The sequence below is a fragment of the Myotis myotis genome, unplaced genomic scaffold (assembly GCF_014108235.1).
Source record: "Myotis myotis isolate mMyoMyo1 unplaced genomic scaffold, mMyoMyo1.p scaffold_m19_p_4, whole genome shotgun sequence".
Lineage (NCBI taxonomy): Eukaryota > Metazoa > Chordata > Mammalia > Chiroptera > Vespertilionidae > Myotis > Myotis myotis.
In genome coordinates, this window is record NW_023416346.1 from 12,742,537 (window position 1) to 12,758,489 (window position 15,953).

At 53.4% G+C, this 15,953-nt stretch overlaps 1 protein-coding gene across 2 annotated transcripts; it reads right to left on the bottom strand.

Moving 5' to 3' along the window:
- Window positions 1-827: 827 nt before the first annotated feature.
- On the bottom strand, window positions 828-14,278 carry ZFP92 (ZFP92 zinc finger protein). Of its 2 annotated transcripts, none has more exons than XM_036306080.1 (5): window positions 14,109-14,278; window positions 7,021-7,071; window positions 6,667-6,793; window positions 5,265-5,366; window positions 828-4,934 (listed from the first exon to the last, which is right to left on the bottom strand). In XM_036306080.1, exons 2-5 carry the CDS (start codon window positions 7,051-7,053, stop codon window positions 3,661-3,663), a joined length of 1,536 nt encoding a protein of 511 aa, XP_036161973.1. In that variant the 5' UTR covers window positions 7,054-7,071; window positions 14,109-14,278; the 3' UTR covers window positions 828-3,660. The 2 variants fall into 2 exon arrangements, with proteins under 2 accessions (XP_036161973.1, XP_036161972.1); XM_036306079.1 differs by having other exon boundaries at window positions 13,861-14,278.
- Window positions 14,279-15,953: the final 1,675 nt, after the last annotated feature.

Consider the following 15,953-nt stretch of genomic DNA (forward strand, 5'->3'; position numbering starts at 1 on the left):
CCAGAAACTCCCCTCCCAGGCACATGTATACCCAAGAGAAGTGATAACATATGTCCACACAGACAATGGTACACAAATGTTCGTTCATAGTAGCTTTATTAGTCATGGCCAATACCCGGAAACAACACAAATACTGTGGTCCGTGCACACAATGGAATGATACTCAGCAATGAAAACGAAGGACTGACTGCTACAACAACCGGGATGCACTTCAAAATCATTATGCAGAGCAAAAGGGGCCAGACAAGAAAGAGTGCACACAGCAGGGTTCCATTTACATAGAACTGCAGAAAATACCAACTAATGAACAGGGACAGAAAGTAGGCCAGTGGTTGTGGGGTGGGGGTGGGGGCAGGGAGGGAAAAAAAGCTAGCTTATCCAGTAGAATCAATGGGATGACCTTATCCTGGGGGGAGCCAACTCCTCTCTTCTCCTCTCTTCCCTTCTCTTCTCTCTTCTCTTCTCTTCTCTTCTCTTCTCTTCTCTTCTCTTCTCTTCTCTTCTCTTCTCTTCTCTTCTCTTCTCTTCTCTTCCTCCCTCCCTCCTTCCTTCCTCCCTCCCCCCTTTCTCTCTCTCTCTCTCTCTCTCCCTTCCTTCCTTCCTTCCTTCCTTCCTTCCTTCCTTCCTTCCTTCCTTCTTTCCTCCCTCCCTCCCTCCCTCCCTCCTTCCCTTCCTCCCTTCCTCCCCCCATCTCTGTCTCTCTCTCTCCCTCCCACCCTTCTGTCTTTCCTATTCTCATCCGAGGGTATTTTTCCCCATTGATTTTTAGAGGGATTGAAAGGGAGGGGGACAGACACAGAGAGAGAAACATCAATGTGAGAGATGCATTGACCCATTGCCTCCCACACCCACCAGAATTGAACCCGTGACCCTTCCATCCGTGGGCCGATGCTCTATCCACAGAGCCAAACCGGCTAGGGTGCAGCTCTTCTTTATTAAAAGCTGGTTACTGACTGGCCTGTAAGAGCAAAACTGTTCACTTACAAAAGCATTCTTCCTGATTCCCACCACGTGAGAGCTGTTGCCCCAATCCCAGTCAGGCCATGGTTGAAGGAGACTGGAGCCCAAGCACAGGGCTCTGGCCACTGTCCCCGGCACTGCGTGGGGACTGGGTTCTTAAATCCTAGCAAAGATTGTCTGCACCTCAGAAAAAAACACATTTCCCAATGACCTCTCCATGGACTCCAGACACTGTTCCTAATCCTTCTTTTTCTACTGGAAAACCCAAATGTTGCAGAAACTTTCAACTGCCTCTAGGCAATGCTAGGGCTGACTGTGGTCTAGAACCTGAGTTCAATGTGCTGAGGGGGCGATATTCATTCCACAAGCACTTACTGTTAGGTTTGATCGAGAAATTGAAATGATACCCCTCCCCCGGGAACTGGCTTTCCAGGTCATTTCACTAAGGACAGTCCCTTTGCTGAGACCACATTTCACTTGCAGTGACCACATCCCATTCTCTCCCCTCCGGGTATGTGTAAAGAAGTCTCCACCCAGGAAAAAGCCCGCCAAAAGTCCTTTATAAGCCGCTGACTCCTGTCACGGGGGCTGGAGCCATCCAGGCTCAGCCACCTGGTGTGCGGATGATCAAATCAATTCGCGTTGTGCGTTCCTCCTTCAGCGATCTAACATTTACTAAGTGCCAAGCCCAGTGCTAGGGCACAAAGACGAATGTGACACGCAGAGCAGAGGCCAATCAAAGGACAAGGGGATATGGATGCAGCTAAGGAGGCTATGAGATAAGAGCAAGTTACAAGCACTTTCCAGAAGTCAAAGATGTGTAAAATCCTTTAAATAAATCTCTATAAAACATCTACACCTACACCTACATCTACACCTACATCTACATCTACACCTATTCCTATATTTCTCACTTTTGGAGTCGTCCTAGCGATTGCAGCTCCAAACAGCATGTTCAGAAGGAATCCTGGACTTCCAGGTCTTCCCACACTCTCCTGATGGGTCTTTGACCCTCCCCCGTCTTGCAGGGAACGCGCATGCTCCTTGGAGGCCCGGAGAGGGACTCCAGCATATCCACCACCTGCCTGCCCTCAGCGCTCTGTGTGACAGACCAGAGCCCCTGAGAGTGAAGGGGGCTGGAAGGAGGTGGCAAGCGAACCAGGAAACTGGGCGGAGAGCACCAAGGGGCATAATTCCTGGGCCCAGCTCTGGGGACAGCATAGGTGGCACAGGACAGAGCCTGCCAGCAGCTGCCTCCCTGGCCAGTGTGAGCTTTCTCCTTGAGAACCTCACCTGGCCTGCAGTAAAGTGCCATTTGCAGGGTCTGCCCTGTTTCCACAGGGCTGTTGGGAAGGAGGGAGAAGAGTAGCCAGGCTTGCCACCACACTGACCATGTGCCAGGCCTCAGGGGGCGGGGCGGGGGGGGGAGGGTGAGACCCTTTCTCCTGTCTGAGTACTTCTCAGAGGGCTGGGGGTGGGGTGGGATTCTTATTTCAGGAGTGATTCCCTGACACTCTCATATGGCAGAAATCTCAACCTTCAACTTACATTGTCCTGAACGCAAAAACATTCAAAGCAACCGAGCCTCCAATATTTTCAGAAATGTCCTATAAAGACAGATCTAATGAGAGAACCACGGCTGGGTACCCTCTGTGCAAATTCCTAACCCGTCTGGCTTTCCTCCTGATGCATACAAACCACAAGGGGTGCGGCTTGGGTACGGGGAGTGGGGGCAGCTTTAGGCACTGAGGGTGGGAAGGAGGAACAGAGAAGCCAGGGTGGCCTTTGCTGGCAGGCTCTGGGCGGGGGGTGGGGGGCAGAAAAGCAGCAGATAGGGCAAACTTGGGGGTCTGGTGGGCAGGGAGGAGACCAAAGGTAGCCAGGCAGCCGGTGGCAAATGTTGCCATGCTTGCCATGTCTTGCCTGGAGCCTGCTTCTTCGAGGGACCAGTGCAAAAAGGCTACTCTCTGGGGGAGGAGAAGCTGAGAGTCCTTGGGCCTCATCCTCTCCACGGGGCCCTGGCCCTTCACCCCCAAGAGCCCCCCCCACCTCCCAAGCTCTGAGAAGATGGGGCCTGGTGCTGCTCCTCTGAGAAGCAGCAGCTGGGGACAGCTGTGGAAGGCTGCAGTCTTCAGGCACAAAGACAAATGGCCTGGAAAAAGAACGGGTCAGCACCGTAGCAGGGTGTCCTGTGCCTTCCCACGGAGCCCAGGCTAACAATGCAGGCGTGAGCAGTGTGTGAGAGTATTTGTCTGAGTCCATTTGCAGACCATTTCTTGATGAATTTGGGGGGATGTCACAGTCGAGCCACAGCCTACTTACAGAGCTCACGAGTTTTAATGTCCTCAAGGGCCTTCCATCTATAAGCTCTTCAAGGATTAAAGTGCTTTTCGTGTCTTCTACCTGGAAACACTAACAAGTCTTGGGGTGCAGTGAATGACTCGATGAGAGAAAATAGACTACTCTACTGAATGAATTCAAGGTGCCTGCGCCCTGGGGGTGGCCCCATCCACAGGTGTCCTCCTGCAGCATGAAGTCCCGATGGGTGTGCAAGGGCCCTTTCAGCAGCTCACATCCGCTCCACACACACGCACTCCTGTGCACACTCATGGCACCCTGTCATCAGCCCAGGGCTCAGGCTGCATCATCAATGACAGGATGGAGGGGAGCAGGACGCTCAGCCCTCCTGAGACAACCCTGTCACATGGCACTGTGGGTAGCCTTGCATTCAGAGTCTGTCCCCTGTTTCTCATCTTCAGGGTGGGGCTCTGCAGGGGCACTTTTGAGGGCCAAGGAGACTGGCTCTTTTTCATTGTCGCTGTCCTCTGAAGTCTTCTTTCCGTGGCGAGTTTTCTGCAACTTTCCCTTCAAGGCCTTGTCACATTTGCCACACTCGCCACATGTGCAAGGCTTCTCCTCGCTCTTGCTGCAGGCCTTCCGGCATTCGTGCGCCTGTCGGTGCTCCAGGAGGTCTAAGCTGCTCCGGAACACCTTCTTGCAGTCTTGACACTTGTGGGGCCTCTCTTCCCTGTGAACCGCCTGGTGCTTGAAGAGGTTGGATCGTCTGCCGAAGGTCTTCCCACAGTCGCTGCATTCGTAGGGCTTCTCACCACTGTGTACCCGACGATGCTGACTGAGGCCCGAGCGCCCCCGGAAGGCCTTTCCACACTCCTTGCACTGGAATGACTTCTCCCTGCTGTGGATGCGCTGGTGATGAATGAGCTGGGAGATGCCCTTGAAAGCTTTTGGACACTTGCTGCACTTGTAGGGCTTCTCGCCACTGTGGGTTCGCTGGTGCTCGATGAGGTTAGAGCTCCTGCTGAAGGACTTCCCGCACTCATTGCACTCATAGGGCCGCTCGCCGCTGTGGATGCGCTCATGCTCCAGGAGGGCGAAGCTGCGCCGGAAGAGTTTCCCACACTCTGAGCACTTGAAGGGCTTCTCGCCGCTGTGGATAATTTGGTGCTTGATGAGGTTGGAGCTGCGCGTAAAGGTCTTCCCGCACTCATTGCATTCGAAGGGCTTCTCGCCGCTGTGGATGCGCTGGTGCTCCAGGAGGGCGAAGCTGCGCCGAAACAGTTTCCCACACTCTGAGCACTCGTAGGGCTTCTCGCCGCTGTGGATGATGCGGTGTTTGATGAGGTTGGAGCTCCGGCTGAAGGATTTCCCACACTGCTGACACAGGTACCGCTTCTCTGCGCCTTTGGAACTCTGTGGCCTTGACACTGAAACCTGCCTGACGCTGTGGTTGCTTCTCTGCACTGGCTCTCTCCCCGCCCCCGAGGAACTGCCTTGGCCTTTCTCCCTGTGATGGTCACCCCTGCTGGAACCTGTCTCTGGAGAACGAACATGTTTCTGTGTCTGCTCAGGTTTCTCCTCCAGCAGCCTGGCTCCCTGGCCCTTGCTGCCACCTGCGCATTCTTTTGGACAATGTTTCTTCTTGGAACTCAATGCCTTGCTCTTGATCCTTTCATCTGTAAAGACAGAGGGCACCAACCGGTGTTGCTCCCTCCCTGGATCTCTATTGAGGGTTTTTTCTTCACCCTCACCCTCATGCCAAGGCTGAGAAGAGATGAACCAAGAGATGGACTTGGGCAGAGAGACAGGAAAGTGAGAAGGGAGGAAATGGGGTGAGACAGCAGGAGGTGCTCCCTTCATCTGGTGCCTCCATAGTGGGCGAGTCCTTGGGGCATTTAAATCTGCCACAAAAGAGAGTTCCCCACCCAAAGTGACTGTGCCACCCTCCACTGGCCGCTGCTCTATGCGAATGCCTCAGGCAAGCTGGCCGACCACCTTTTACTCACCTGCCTGTGTTCCTACGGCAGCCCTTGTCCGGCTGTCTGTTACCCAGGGCCATTCCCCTCGCTCCAGCAGGGAGACCAGGTGAGGCTTGGAGGATGAAAATCCTGTGCACGGAAATGAAGTGAATCAGTGTCTTCAGGAACAGAGAACAAAGAACTCTCCAAAAAGTGCCACTGGAAGGGTCCAGAGTAGGGCAGAGTCCCACTCACGAAGCAAGGGGCTCTAAGCCTACAGGGACCAGGCAGGCACAGGGGATCTATAGTAGATGGCAATTTGGGCGACGAGGATAAAGATGTTATTACTTGGCCTCGTGGAGAGCAGTAGGCTTGTGGGGGCCTCTGTGTGTGTGGATACTCCGAGGCATAGCCAAAGGGCTAGAGCAGGGATCCACCGGGGTCAAGGCCTGAGGGAGTATCAGGAAGTGAACAGAGCCGAGGGGCTGCCTGCACCCCTTTTGCCCTTTGAATCACCATCAGACAGAGCAGATGTCTCAGTTCCTTATGCCAAACTCAGCTGAGGATTCCTGGACTCCCCTGGGAAGCCCAGATCTTCCTGGGAAGGGTCAGAAAGAACCCAGGGGAAGAAGCTAGTCTCCCTTGGTGTGGGCAAATCACAGAGGTGAAATCTGTTGACTCTAAAAGAAAAATTGGAGCAAGGGGGTCCACTGCAGCCCCAAAGGCAGCGGGATGCAGCAGGGGAGTATGCCCCAGCTCCCACCCCGGCCTCTACATGCCTTGGCCTGGGCCTCCATGTCCTGGGCCCTCTGTGGCTTGATGCTACTAAATTCTAACAAGAAACAAATGTGAAATGCAACCTTGGTAAAAGTGAATTAAGTCTCCAGTAGGGCATAGGGTAATTTGCACCATCTTTTGGGTAGAAGAAGTTCCGTTAACCTGAGTTTATATGCAAAATAAGTTTGATGAGGGAGGGCACACATTTACCCAAAACATTCACAGGTCCAAACCATTGAGCTAAAAACTGCCCTGTTGAGACAAAAGCTGGGCTGCAATGGATTATGGATCTGATGGGGAAATGCATTTATTTTTGGCCTTACAGTAACCAACCAGCAAAGAAACTCAAAAATAAACTGAGTTCAGCCCAGCTGGCATGGCTTAGTGTTTGAGCATCGACCCATGAACCAGGAGGTTATGGTTCGATTCTCTATCAGGGCACATGCCCAGGTTGCAGGCTCAATCCCCAGTGTGGGGCATGCAGGAGGCAGCCGATCAATAATTCTCTCTCATCATTGATGTTTCTATCTCCCTCTTCCTCTCCCTTCCTTTCTGAAATCAATAAAAATATGTTAAAAAAAGAAAGAAAGAAAGAAAGAAAGAAAGAAAGAAAGAAAGAAAGAAAGAAAGTTTAGAGACAAAGCAGGAGGCGCTGGGTGTGTGGGGTCCTTACCCAGTGACACTAAATGGCGGTAGTTCTCCAGCATCACTTGCTTGTAGAGGATCCTTTGTTTGAGATCCAGAAGCTTCCATTCTGTCTTGCTGAAGTGCACGGACACGTCCTCAAAAGATACTGGCACCTAAAACAAGCCATTCCTGTGACTGCAGGGAAATTCACCCTCTTGGGGCCCAGGATGAGGTGGGAGCAACTAAAGATGGGATAAGGGCGATATTGGGGAGCGCAGCAGCCGGGGGAGGCTCGGAGTTGCAACAGTTGTGAGGCTGGGACACGAGGAGGTGGCAGGTGGAGACCGTGAAGGGGAGATGCTGGGGCGAGGGGCAGCCCGCAGCTGGGAGACCCACTCACCTTGGCTCTGGTCGTTAGGAGAATGGCTGCCATGGCAGAGGCAGGGAGAAGCTAAGGGAAGTAGAAAGAAGTAGGTGTGAGAGGAGGCCCACCCCACTCCAGTACAGCCCATCCATTCCCAGCCCCTGGGGACAAGATTTCAACATATCTTTTCAGGGGACACGATTCAACCCATAACACTTAACTAAACTGAGCTTCTGTCCCCTCTCCTCACCTGCACAGTGGGCCACAGACACGGATTTATTCCCCCCTCTGGCCAGCAGCCCAAACTAGGCTTTCAAGGGAGTGTTTCTTTTTAAAAATATAATTTTAGTGATTTCAGAGAGGAGGGGGAGAGATAGAAACATCAATGATGAGAAAGATTCACTGATGGGCTGCCTCCTGTATGTCCCCCACTGGGGATCAAGCCCCCAACCCGGGCGTGAGGCCTAACCGAGAATCGAACCCAGATCTCCTGGTTCATAGGTTGATGCTCAACCACTGAGCCATGTCGGCCGGGCTAGTCTTTCCTTTATTTTTCTCATTTCTTTCTTCTCTTGGCCCTTTTCTCATGTGGGCAGTACCCCTGACCCCAACTTTCCAGCAATCCCTAGAAGCCCTGCCGCCAACCCCCTTTCCCCTCAGGTCAGGGTTCTGACAAAAAATCTCTAAACATACCGCCTCCACCTGCAAACACTTCTCAAGGGGAAGAGAAAGACCAGGCTGGTGAGCTGCACAATGAAGGGACCCACGATTGCGGGGGGGGGGGGGGGGTGCTTTCTGAAGAAGTAACTTTTAGGCCAAAAGATGAAGGTTGGAGTAAGGAGAACAGCAGATCAAGGGCATGGCCCATATCCAGCCTTCAGATAGGCCTGAGTGCAGCGTTCATGGTGCTGAAAACTGGCTGGCAGTGGTGGTGGTGGGGGGAGTTTGCAGAACGTGAGGCCATGCTGGGGCCTCCCCCATCCTCCCCTCTCCCCCTGCCCCCCTGACCCCCGGGGGACAGGAAGGAGCCCGGGCTCACATTAAGGGCAGGAAGAGCGTGTCACTGACAAAGTGGACGGAACCAGATTTCTTTCTCCACATCAGTTCTCAAAGCCAGAAGAAGAAAGTTTGCTCTAAGGATGTTGTTTCCACCCAACTGGAGACTGAAAGGTGAAAGTCCTGGGCGGAGTAGCGGAGGAACAAGGCTGTGGGTGGTGGGCGGGTGGGCCTGAGCCTGGAGTGTTTCTTATGCTGCTGTGGGCGAGCACAGCGTGTTTATGCAACGAGAGAGGGCAAAGGGACAGGGTCCCCAGAGCATTGAAATTGGCCCAAAGTCCCTTATCACCTGTGATACATTGTCAATCAACACTGGCCTGGAATAAATAAACTCATATGTCTTATGAAGAAGTTTCTATGAATCAGAGAGACAGAATCCCTTAAGGTCAAGTGGATGCTAAAAACCATTAGATGGCCCTAGCTGGTTTGGCTCAGTGGATAGAGCATTGTCCTGCGGACTGAAGGGTCCCGGGGTCGATTCCAGTCAAGGGCAAGTACCTCGGTTACAGGCTCCTCCCCGGCCCCCGGGCAGGAAGCAACCAATCAATGAGTCTCTCTCACATCGATGTTTCTCTCTGTCTCTCCCCGTCCCACTCTCTCTAAAAATCAATGAGAAAATATCCTCGGGTGAGGATTAAAATAAATAAATACATACATACATACATACATACATACCATTAGATCAGTGGTTCTCAACCTTCTGGCCCTTTAAATACAGTTCCTCATGTTGTGACCCCAACCATAAAATTATTTTCATTGCTACTTCATAACTGGAATTTTGCTACTGTTATGAATTGTAATGTAAATATCTGATATGCAGGATGGTCTTATCCGACCCCTGTGAAAGGGTCCTTCGACCTCCAAAGGGGTCGCGACCCACAGGTTGAGAACCGCTGCATTAGATGCAAGGCGAAGGAAGAACAGATATCCACGTGATGTCAAATGTCTGCTGGTCACGAGAGAGAAAGCTAATCTAACAATGGTGGGACAGAGGTGGGACATCCCTCCGGGGATGCTGTGGGGACTGCTCAGGTGGCCCAGGAGGGCTCTTGCCAAGTCTTGACCGGATTCTGATACAGCCTTGGAACCCAACTTGCAGTTCACAGGAGGGGGCCAGTTCAAGACACCACAAGAAAGCAAGCAGCCTGACCCAGAAGTGGGCTGTTCCCTGTTCTCCTCTGCAAATGAGTGTCCTGGGGAAGAGAGGAGGCTTAGAGAGGATGACTGTTCTAGATGAAAAGAGATTTAAGGGGCCAACATCCAAGTGCAATGGAGTCCTTTTTAAAAATATATTTTTATTGATTTCAGAGAGGAAGGGAGAGGGAGAGATAGAAACATCAATGATGAGAGAGAATCACTGATGAACTGCCTCCTGCATGCTCCACGCTGGGGATATGTGCTCTGAGCGGGAATTGAACCATGACCTCCTAGTTCTGTGGTCGGCAAACTGCGGCTCGAGAGCCACATGCGGCTCTTTGGCCCCTTGAGTGTGGCTCTTCCACAAAATACCACGTGTGGGCGCGCATGTGCAGTGCAATTGAAACTTCGTGGCCCATGCGCAGAAGTCGGTATTTTGTGGAAGAGCCACACTCAGGGGGCCAAAGAGCCACATGTGGCTCGCGAGCCGCAGTTTGCCGACCACTGTCCTAGTTCATAGGTCGACGCTCAACCACTGAGCCATGGGCAGAGTCTTTTATCAGGCATGAACAAAAGAGGAGTCAAAGGCACTGGGGAGCATGGAGGGCCTACTGAGGAGTGACTTTCAGAGGACAGTGGGACCACTGCTGCCTGTGCATTGGATGGAAAATAGCACTGAGCCATTTAACAAAATGTGCTTGTCAAGAGATGCACATTAAGCCCTAGCCGGTTTGGCTTAGTGGACAGAGCGTCAGCCTGCAGACTAAAGGGTCCTGCGTTCGATTCCTTTCAAGGGCATGTACCTCGGTTGCAGGCTTCTCCCTGGCCCAGGCCCGGGTTGGGACTTGTGCAGGAGGCAACCAATCCATGTGTTTCTCTCACTGGGATGTTTCTCTCTGTCTTTCCCTCTCTCTTCCGCTCTCCCTAAAAAAATCAATGGAAAAATATCTTCAGGTGAGGCTTAACAAACAAAAAAAGAGATGCACATTGAAGCATTTTGGGAGAAAATGGCCTGTAAACTTACTTTAAAATGCTGGGAAGGGAATAGAATGGAAGGAAAGGGAAGAGCAAACTAGCAAATAAGAGGAGCTGGAGGGTACTGCCTGGGCTTCATTACACTAGTCTCTCTACTTGTCGGTTTGCTCGATGGTGTTCAAAATTAAAAGGGAAAATAGTTTGATGGTTCCTCAATAAATAAACAGTTATCGCATGACCCAGCAATTCCACTCCTGGACATATACCCAAAACAACTGCAAACAGGTGTGCAAATAAAAGCCGGTACATGAATGTTCCTAGCAGCGTGATTCACCAGAGCGGCAACAAGTGGAAACAACCCAATATCCACCGTCTGACGAATGCTAACGGATGAAACAAATGTGGTCGTACCCACAATGGAATATTACTTGGCCATAAAGAGGAATGAAATGCCGATACATGCTACAATGCGGGCGAACCTTGGAGACATTATGCTCAGTGACAAAAGCCAGACACACAATAGGCCACAGATGGTGTGATTCCATTTATATGATGTAATACAAAATTTCACAAGAGCTGTCTTGCCCTAGTTTGGAACTTATGACTGAAAACCCCCTTTTCTCTGCTCTTCATGGGCAGTTTGTTGAGCTCCCATCCCAGCTACCTCCCTCATCATGGGGCCCTCTCTCTGGGGCCACTAAACATGTCCTCACCCCCTTATTGGGCTCCCACACTCAGAGGTCAGTATGAGAAAACTAGGGACAGCCCCTATGCCCAGAGGGACCCCGTGGAAACTAGCATGCTACCCCGATGCACCCCCATGTGGCAGCCTCCTCTCCTTTGAGTTGTAAGAAAGAGTTCTGCCTTTCATCTCTCTAGGTGTCACTGTCTTGTGATCTGCCATCAAAAAATAATCTTATCTTTAAAAATATGACATGGCCTTGGTAGGTGTGGCCCACTTGGGTGAGCAGCATCCTGTGCTCAGAAGGGTTGCCGGTTTGATTCCAGGTCAGGGCACATGCCCAGGTTCCAGGATCAATTCCCAGTCTGGGTGCATAGTGGAGGCAGCTGATTGATGTTTCTCTCTCTCTCTCTCTCAAAAAAAAAAAAAATCAATAAAAAGATATTTTTTAAAAACTAACATATGACATGTGCAGAATAGAAAAATCCAGAGAGCCAGAGAGCAGATCGGTGGGCATGAGGTGTGAGGGTGTGTGTGGGGGGCGGGGGGGAGGAGCGGTGTGTGTGTGTGTGTGTGTGTGTGTGTGTATGACTGCTTTGTGGGTATAGGGTTTTCTCCATGGGTGATGAAAATGTTCTGGAACAAGACAGCGGTGATGGTTGCACAACATTGTTAATGTACTTAATGCTGTTGAATTATTCACTTTAGAATGGTCAATTTTGTTTTATGCAAATCTCATCTCAATAAAAAAAGGGGGTCAAGAGGTGTGGCTGTCGAGTAATCATGCTGATGTCCACACGTCACATTTCATTCTGACACCCGTCAGTCACTGGGGGGACATAATGAGCTATAAAGGTGTATGGCGGAGACTAGTGGGAACATCCGGGCTTTCCAGACCAGCAGCACATTATTTTGAAGAACAGCACTTGCTTCTTTTCTCTCTCCCACGGCTGTAACGCCAGGTCATGGTCCATCTTGGAAAACAGAAAAGTCTAAAGGAAGAGGCGATATCTACGGTCTCCCGCTCCAAGACATACTGGGGTCCAAGCCCCCAGTGGAGAAACAGCCATTGAGCTGTGACCGCCTGAGAGAAACAGCATGACAGGCTCACCTGTAGATGGAGACCAACATTCAAGTTCAACACCACAAGGCGCACTGGGAGGTGCCAGCCACGATGAGTGGTCGCACGCAACAGTGTCTATGTTTGAGACCTAGACCCCCAAAGTCAGCACACTTCCAAATCCTGGAAGGAAAGACACGCCAAGCCCTTTCCTCACAGACTATAACTCCAAGTAACCCTCCAGGTGGGAATGGGATGACACTCCCTAACACGTGCATAAGGAACAATCTAGAAGGAGCCTGTGGAGCTGGAGAGCAGCTTCTCCTAAGACCCTCTGACCTTGGGCCACCAGAATAGAGGAGAAACTGAAAGATGATTCTGGACCCCGAAGCTCAGCTTTCCTGAAACCTGGCACTGGGATGCAGGGGAGGGTCCATCGGACAGCAGTGCCCTGGGCCAGAAGCCAGGAAGGCCCTGCCAGCCTCCTCCTGGGCTGGTTTGCCCCCAAGAAGGGGGCAGACTCCCACCCCTTCACTGATCCTGGCAGAGGAAAAGCTGAGAACGAGGAGCCACCTGCCCACCCCGAGGGGGGAGGGGAGGAGTGCAGGGGGCGAAGTGAAGCTGGCTCCAAAGCCCAAAGCGGGAGGGGTGGCCAGTGGGCTTGGGCGCTGATGCCTACGGAAGACCACGAGATGGGGCTATTTCCTCAGAAAAAGAAAACAGAAAACAAACAAACAACTGGAAAGGCAGTCAGCAGTCCCACCACTCAGGCTGGATCAGGAACTGGGCGGGGGTGGGGGAAGGAGGGGTCATCCACAAGGGAGGACACCCGGGACACTGCACCCGGTCTTCTTCCATCCTGGTGGGACTTCCTCTGGGGTCTAGTGATTCAAGACCCAACAGCCTTCCCTTGGCCCCAGCAGCCTTCCCTGAAGCGCACATCACCTGCCACCCACCTGGTGGAAAATCTGGAAGACCCAGAGCCTGGGAAGGCCAGCCTCAGTCCAGAGCCCAGGTCTAGGCTGAAAGCTGCCATAGGTCAGCCCAGGGGCCTCCAGGCGGCCTGGCCCAGCAAAGCCCTCTGAGGAACAACCGTGCAACTGGTGTCTCCAGGCCCTGGCCTCAGGGGTAGAGGCTGGGCTGGACATAAAGAGAGCCACCTCCTAGTGAGGTTCTGCCCTTCCCTGCTTAGCACCCTCCCTGAAGTGCCTGTCTCACTCAGAGTAAACCCATGGCCCTTCCTGACCTCTCTCCCCCCTCCTCCCACATCCTTGCTTCCCCCTGCTTCAGTCACAGTGGCCCCTGAACTCTTCTTCCTACTCACCAGGACACTCCTGCCTCAGGGCCTTTGCACTGGCTGTTCCCTCTGCCTGGTAGGCTCGCTCATTTCCTTTAGGTTTTTCAGAAATGTTGCCTTCTAACCACACTACTTAAATATGCAATCCCACACCTCCCCTCCCTTCCTCTGCTCTATTTTTTCCCTTGGCACTTCCCACCATTTAGCATACTTTATTATTCTTCATTTGAAACCATTACCTTTCATTGTCTGTGCCCTGCCACTAAAACTGGACCCACTGAGCAGGGAGGGAGTTAAAGCAAATTCGCTCCCAGATGTACCCCCAATGCCCGCAGCAACCTGGCCCACAATGGGAGCTCGGAGGGGATTTGTGAGAACTGGCCCTGCAGGGCAGCCCTGCACAATTCCCCGCACAGTCCCCGCTGTTCAGTTCGGTCCCTCTCCTGCCCTTGAGGGCCTCTACCCTGCCCTGAGCTTCCTCTTCTTCAGCCTTCCGGGGGTGGGGGGGGGCGCTTCACCGCCATCCCCCCACACCACCAAAGGGCACAACCCCCAGCCCTGTGCCTGTGGACGCTTCGCCGGGTGCCCCAGGCAGGAGTGCTGCGACCAGGGTCGCTGTGCCAGCCTGCACGGTGCTCCCACATGAAGACGCGAACAGTCCAAACTTACCAGGCGGCTGGGCGACGGGATGCGCTCTTGCCGGCCCCCGGATCGGTGGCGAACCGCAGTCAGTGGACACACACTGGGAAACCCGGCTGCCTTTCTGGGGCGCCCAGGAAGGGGGTAGCCCCGAGGGCCGGCCGCCAGCTCTCAGAGCTCGCCGCCTCCCAGGGCGTCCCGACGGCCGCTGCTGCCGCTGCTGCTGCAGCAGCTCCCTCACCCCCTCGCCACTTGCGGAGACGGGGCCCCGCCCCTACCTGGCGCCCCAGCAGGACCAAAGCCGAGGCCGCCGCCTCCGAGAAGCCCTCCGGGGCAGCCCCCAGGAGGCGGCGGGGCTCCGGGGAGGTTTTGGGCCTCGTCCTCCGTCACCGCTCGGGAGGTGCGTTCTGCACTGCCGTCGTCCGTCTGTCTGTCCATCCAGCACCAACGTTCGGGCACGGAGCGGGTTGGGCGGGGGCGGTGGCGGCGTGGGAAAAGGGGGGGCACGGAGCATGCGCGGCGCGGCAGGAGGGCGGCCCGGCCAGCGCCCGCCCCGGCGCGCCCCGCCGGGGTTCTGTCTTGGCTCCCGGCGGACCCTGGAGCACTTCTGCTCAGAGTCCGGGTCCGGATGCTTCTAGGGCTCTGGTCTCAGTGTTCGATCCACCACACCCCCCCAAGGGGACAGGAGGTGCAACATGGGCTTTACGTCCATCCAGTTATCAACCCCTCCATCTGGGATCTACCGACCCTCCCCCCCCCCTCGCCCTTGTAGGGCAGCTAGCAGCAGAGAGACCAAACCACTTGAGCCAGGAGGGCAGAGATGAGAAAGTGAGGGGCAGCGAGAGGGTTTGGGGGAGGGCCGTGTGCAGGCAGGTGGAGAGGGGAGAGAGGATGAGAGCAGGGAGTGAAGAGCTGCTGGATTCAACTTCTTTCCCTCAGGTCCCCCATGTGACCCGCAAGCCTTCAAGCTGGTCTGCAGAGTAGGCATTTGGGTGCCTATTTACCCACGTGGCAGAACCAGGACTGAAATCCAGGGCTGACTGGGGACACGTGCTGTCTTGGCAATGATGAGTTTCCGAAAAGTTGGGAATCTGAAAAAGACTGTCAGAGAAAAGCAACCAGGAAAACCAGGCACCCTGCATGGTCCGCCCCTCCCCCAGCCCCAGGCCACTGGGAACTGAGCAGGAGCTGGGCTCCTCTCTGCTTCTCATTACAAAACAAGGAGAACCTGGGCCTCAGGGAGAAGCCCTCAGCAGCCCCCTCGCTTAGGGGGAGACCCGAGACACCCACTTAGAGTGCTTCTAGCTGTGGGGAGCAGGGCTCGGGGCATTTCCCTGGAGCAGAGGCAGGGAGACCACTTGTGGCCCTTATCTGTGGACCCTGCTGCCCAGTCTTGTCCTCTCACTGGGGCAGGGGGTGTGGGGGCTCTGGCTGGGCAGGCGTGAGCCTGGGCTCTCAAAATGTAGTGGGGAGAATGGTGGCCCCTCAAAAGATATGTGTGCACCCTAACTTCCAAAACCTGTGAATGTGACCTTTTCCAGAAAAAGGGTCTTTGTGATGAAGTTAAGAATCTTGAGATGAAGTCATGCTGGGATATCCAGGTGGGCCCTAAATACAATGACAAATGTCTTAAAAAGAGACAGAAGAGCCTGGCAGGTGTGGCTCAGTGGTTGAGCGCTGACCTATGAACCAAGAGGTCATGGTTCCATTCTCGATCAGGGCACATGCCTGGGTTGCGGGCTTGATCCCCAGTGGGGGGCATGCAGGAGGCAACCCATCAATGATTCTCATCATTGATGTTTCTCTCTCTCCCTCTCCCTCTCCCTTCCTCTCTGAAATCAATAAGAATATATTTAAAAAAATAGAAGAGACAGAAGAAAGACATAGACACGGAAGAAAGCCATGTGAGACCTCTTCTAGAGCCATTGGAGGTAGCGCAGCTCTGCTGACACCTTAATTTTGGGTTTCTGGCTTCCAGAGCCGTGAGGAAATAAATTCCTGTTGTTTTAAGCTATCTGGTTTTTGGTAATTTATTGCAGCAGTCCGAGAAAACTCATACAAGAGGGAATGGGCTGAGCTCAGATCCCTTGCAAGCTAATTTCTAGAAAGGGGCTGGGCCTTTG

Coding starts and splice junctions, on each gene's coding strand:
- ZFP92 (XM_036306080.1), bottom strand. CDS start 7,053: ATGGCAGCCATTCTCCTAACGACCAGAGCCAAG. Junction 5,367..6,666: donor CCGCCATTTAGTGTCACTGG/GTAAGGACCCCA, acceptor TTCCGTGCACAG/GATTTTCATCCTCCAAGCCT. Junction 4,935..5,264: donor TGCCGTAGGAACACAGGCAG/GTGAGTAAAAGG, acceptor CTGTCTTTACAG/ATGAAAGGATCAAGAGCAAG.